Genomic DNA, 4,925 nt, shown 5'->3' with positions numbered 1-4,925 from the left:
GTATCATTTGAATAATTTAAACTGAAAAGACAAACGAATGAATCATCCCGCAACATCATGCCGTGGCCATAAAGGAAACGTTGATTGGGTTGGAAGTTGCAGGGCATACAACTCAGGGTAAACCTGCGCACCTATATTAAAAGGCTTGGTTTGCGGGATTCCATTGATTGGAGACTCTCATTTTTCCCTTTTCTCATAGCATGGAATCCCTCACTTGCTCTCTGAAGGAGGTCATCACCATAGGATTTGGGGTCATCTTTCTCCTCTACTGCTTCGTCTATAAGCTGAGGAGGGATGGCACCAAATTGAAATTGCCTCCAGGACCACGTCCATGGCCTGTCATAGGGAGTCTCCATCTCTTGGGAAACCTTCCTCATCAGTCTCTTACCAAGCTGTCAAGGGAATACGGATCCATTATGTTTCTCCGTTTGGGCTCCGTCCCCACTGTTGTAGTGTCTTCTCCTGCCCTGGCAAAAGAATTCCTCAAAACGCATGATTTGGTCTTCGCAAACAGACCAAACTGTGCGGTGGGGAAATACATATGCTATGATCATAAAGACGTGGCTTACGGCCCCTATGGAGGGTACTGGAGGCAGATGAGAAAGCTGTTGACGGTGGAGTTGCTCACAGGGAAGAGAATCGACTCTTTCAGATTTGTTAGAGAGGAAGAAGTGTCTGCCATGATCGCCTCCATCTGGCAGGAAAGCGGGCGTGGTACGCACTGTGTGGATTTGAAGAGGAGTCTCTCCTCACTAACTCGAAATATTACCTGCAGAATGTTTGCCAGCAGGACGTATTCGGACAACGACTTGAGAGGAGGGCTTGGCTTCAAGGAAATGGTTGACGAGATGTTTAGTGTGGCCGGTGCATTTTGCGTGGGTGATGTCATTTCTTCTCTGGACTGGCTCGACATGCAAGGAATCCGTCGTCGCATGCAGGCCGTTCACAAAATATTCGATGGATTTGCTGAGAAATTAATCGATGAGCACATTCATCGTAGATTAGGAGCATTTTGCGTGGGTGATGTCATTCCTTCTCTGGACTGGCTCGACATGCAAGGAATCCGTCGTCGCATGGCCGTTCACAAAATATTCGATGGATTTGCTGAGAAATTAATCGATGAGCACATTCATCGTAGATTAGGAAAAGGAAATCCCAAGGAAAAAGATCATGTTAAGGACATGGTAGACGCGATGCTCGACATGGCGGAGGCGGATAGCCAAACAATCTCACGGGTCAACATCAAAGCAATTATACTGGTAAGTTTACAATTGGATCTGCTTGTAAATATGCTATTCTGTTTACCAATGTCACCATCTGAAGTGTATTTTTACTCAAGAAGATAAACAAAATTGTGCAGGACATGGTAGCTCCGGGAATCGAAAAATCGTCGACAACAGTAGAATGGGCGATGAGTGAATTGCTGAGGAATCCTGCAACGCTCGCTCGAGCACAAAAAGAGATCGAATCTGCAGTGGGCAGAGATCGCAGAGTAAGGGAGAGTGACGTCATGAGCTTCGACTACTTGCGATGCGTTGTTAAGGAGACATTTCGACTTCATCCGCCGTTCCCTCTGCTCATTCCGCACGAGTCGATGGAAGGCTGCAACGTTGGAGGATATTTCGTTCCGCCAAAGACACGGCTGTTTGTGAATGTTTGGGCGATGGGGAGGGATAAAAACGTTTGGAAAGATGCTCATCAGTTTGAGCCCGAGCGGTTCATAGGGTGTAATAAGGATGTGAGAGGTCAGGATTTCGATTTGTTGCCATTCGGAACAGGAAGAAGAGGATGCCCTGGGATTTCCATGGGTCTATCTGTTCTTGAGTTGGCACTTGCTCAGCTTCTTCACTGCTTTGACTGGACTGTGGAGGGCGAGGTAGATATGGCGGAAGAGTTTGGATTAACTGTTCCCAGAAAAACTCCGCTGTTTGTCCGCCCTTCGTGGAGGCTCCCAGCTGAATATCCTATTTAAGAGTGTTTTCCCATGTGTGTCTTTTGCGATGGCTATTACATATATAATACTATTATAAGATTCGTCTTACACTCTGCAAAGCATTTTGTAAGTTTTTCCCATTGTCTTAACTAATTAGTTCATGTGCATCACCCAGTCGACAGCTGCTTTGACATATTCGATATATGGAATTGTTATACAACAACTTCGTTTATATTAAATATGAAGTAAACAATGTCTGTCAAGAGGAAAGTGGTTAGCGCAAAATAGTTCTGTTCGCCAAAATAAATATTGATAAAGGCTTTATCGATACCGTAGGCCATCCGTAGGGTATCATGTGTTGGAGCAATTAATAAGATTAATTAAGTTTGAATTATAGTTTAGTTCGCCAAAATGAATATTGGTAAGGGCTTTTTAGATACCATAGAGATTATGTTTTGGAGCAAATATAAGATTTATTAAGTTTTAATTGTTTTAAAATGTTAATTTTGTAATTGTTTTTATTAAAAAAGCAGCGTTAAAGAGGGCGCCGACTCTTTACAAAGTCAAAGGCTATCAAATTAAAAAGATCAAGCAGGGGAGCAAATCCCAAAAGAACAAAGCCGGATAGGTCAAACTGACCTGTCAAACCATCAACAACTCAGCCCAAATCAAGAGGGGGGAGAAAAACCCGGAACTTGACCAGGGGGTCTTGGGAAAGGAGGTTAGATTTTCCTTTCCTCCTACGACAAACAACCATCCAAGCAACACTATCATTAGGGACTTTCAAAGAAGAATCAAGCGGGGACTTGTAATTGTTATATTGGATTTATGTATTACTATTTTTTTAATTTAAAGTTGAATATTAAGCTGTTATATTCTATCTTCCTTTGTTAAAGATAGTGTATCTTTAACATTACATGTTTTCTAGAGGGTTTTATATGAGCCATTCAACTTTGAAAATGGCTATCCAATCTTTAGGATGCATCAAGACATCAATGCTCTTTATACATTGTAAATAAATTATAATGAATGTCTGGTACATTGTAAGGGATAGATAGCCATTTCCTTCAACTTCACTAACAAAATGAAAAGTGTTTTTTTTTATTTTCCTTTTTTTTTGGAGTTTTTGTGATTCCATTAATAGTTTATATTGAATCTAATGGTGCATGACATTTCTATTATAAGGTATAATTTTACCAGGACTATGTTTTAGCCATTTTTATTTACATTAATCATTTTCTTGCTACATTTGTAGTTGTATAAATGGACCATTTAAATGCTACTTACCAAATTTATATTTTGAGTATATAATTAACAATATAAAGGTTATTAATATCTTATAACATGATCAAACTAATGATCATTTTGCATAGTGTAACAACATGAAAAAGATTCAAATGTTGACCACCAACCCCTTATGTTGATTGGTTATTTATAGATATAAAAAATGATATGCAATGACTATATATATGCATGTGCAACTACAATCTAGATTTCAAAACTCTATTCAATATTGATACTTTGGTTGTTACCAAAATTAAAATTTAAGATAAGATTCATGATGGGAGTTTTGGTTGGTTATAAATGTTAGTGAAAATGTTGTTAGTTGTGGCATTTTATTTTAAACATCTAAAGGTAGATCTATACACTACTAGATTATTTACAAATTTTACCTATTACAGATAATAAGCCTCCTCTTCTTACAACATGGAGTTTGTTTGGTGTTTGCTACAAATATTTCAAAGGATGAATTGTCCAAATCTATATAAGCATTAGCCTTGTATAAGGGGTTCCTTATCAAAACATGCTTTAGGGTAGTCAATCTTAATCAACACAATTTTTCTTTTACTTTAGTTATGTAGTAGTGGGCTCCAGTACTCTTTTATTGAAAAGTCTAAAGGGCTAATTGACACAACAATCACACTAACTTTATAGTGATGTATATCTCTAAACTATAATTAAAACTACAAGTTTTTGGAAATCATTAATTACTTATCAACGTTGAAGTAATTAATTTATCCCACTTTTCCTGAGGAGAAGCACAGTTTTTGCATGAGAAAATGAGTTTTTTCATAATTTTAAAATATAATTGTTGAATAAAATTTTTGAATGAAGTTGCATTATAAGTTAGAATTTGTTAGATGTTTCTTAAACATCTATTTATTGAGGTATTTGTAATGGAATCATTTTCCGTTGAGCAATTTATTGTTTCTTTTAAAACTATTCAGTTTATATTAGAATTAAGTTGATCATTGTTGGGTTAAATCAGCGAAGAGGAGAAAATACAAAGAAGTTTTAAGGTTAAAAAAGAGCTAATTACTTCCAAAGGGTCCCTAAGCTTGAGATAATTTATCATTTTGTACCAAAAGTATTATTCATTTCCATTCCAACCCATCCCCAAGCTCCATTCTTGTCTTTAAAGTTCCTAATCATATTAAAATTACCCACATAATGTGAGGAATGTTAGGAAGGATACAAAGCCATTTTCATAGCTTCATCCTATATTTATAATTATTGGGGTCATAGATTGAACACATTCCAAAGAACTATTATTCATTTCAAAAATATCTCACTTAGCTCCATTACATGGCGATAACTAGAGTGCTTGATAGAATTTTCCTACTTATGGTTCAGGAGAGTGACCGTACCACCCTTTCCTTTCACATGGTTACTATGGATTTGGATAGCGTATCTTTGAACAAGTTTTAAATTGATTCCCAACATAAAATATAATAGCTATCACTTCTTAGAGTAAGATAACATCCATATTGTTACTATGACACAAGGTCCTTCTAATACTGAATTTTTTGTTAGGCGAACTAATAAATCTTAGATTTATCAATCATGTGAGAATATTTGGACCCTTTATATTTTTATAAAGTATCTTAAAATAATTGGGTATTTTACCCCGGTTTCCAATTTTGTGGATTGGCTATCCGATTCTCCTTTGCTTATTTTCTTTTTTCTTTTTCTATCATTCAATTTAGGGAGA

General features: G+C 37.0%; 1 protein-coding gene across 1 annotated transcript; it reads left to right on the top strand.

Annotated features, from left to right (window-relative positions):
• Positions 1 to 416: 416 nt before the first annotated feature.
• On the top strand, positions 417 to 1,972 carry LOC131052827 (cytochrome P450 750A1-like). The gene is made up of 2 exons (XM_057987452.2): positions 417 to 1,259; positions 1,361 to 1,972. The coding sequence occupies exons 1-2, from the start codon at positions 417 to 419 to the stop codon at positions 1,970 to 1,972; spliced, it is 1,455 nt and encodes a 484-aa protein (XP_057843435.2).
• Positions 1,973 to 4,925: the final 2,953 nt, after the last annotated feature.

The sequence above is a fragment of the Cryptomeria japonica genome, chromosome 6 (genome assembly GCF_030272615.1).
Source record: "Cryptomeria japonica chromosome 6, Sugi_1.0, whole genome shotgun sequence".
Classification (NCBI taxonomy): domain Eukaryota; kingdom Viridiplantae; phylum Streptophyta; class Pinopsida; order Cupressales; family Cupressaceae; genus Cryptomeria; species Cryptomeria japonica.
Note: the sequence above shows the minus strand (reverse complement) of the source record. Positions and strands in the feature narration are given on the sequence as shown.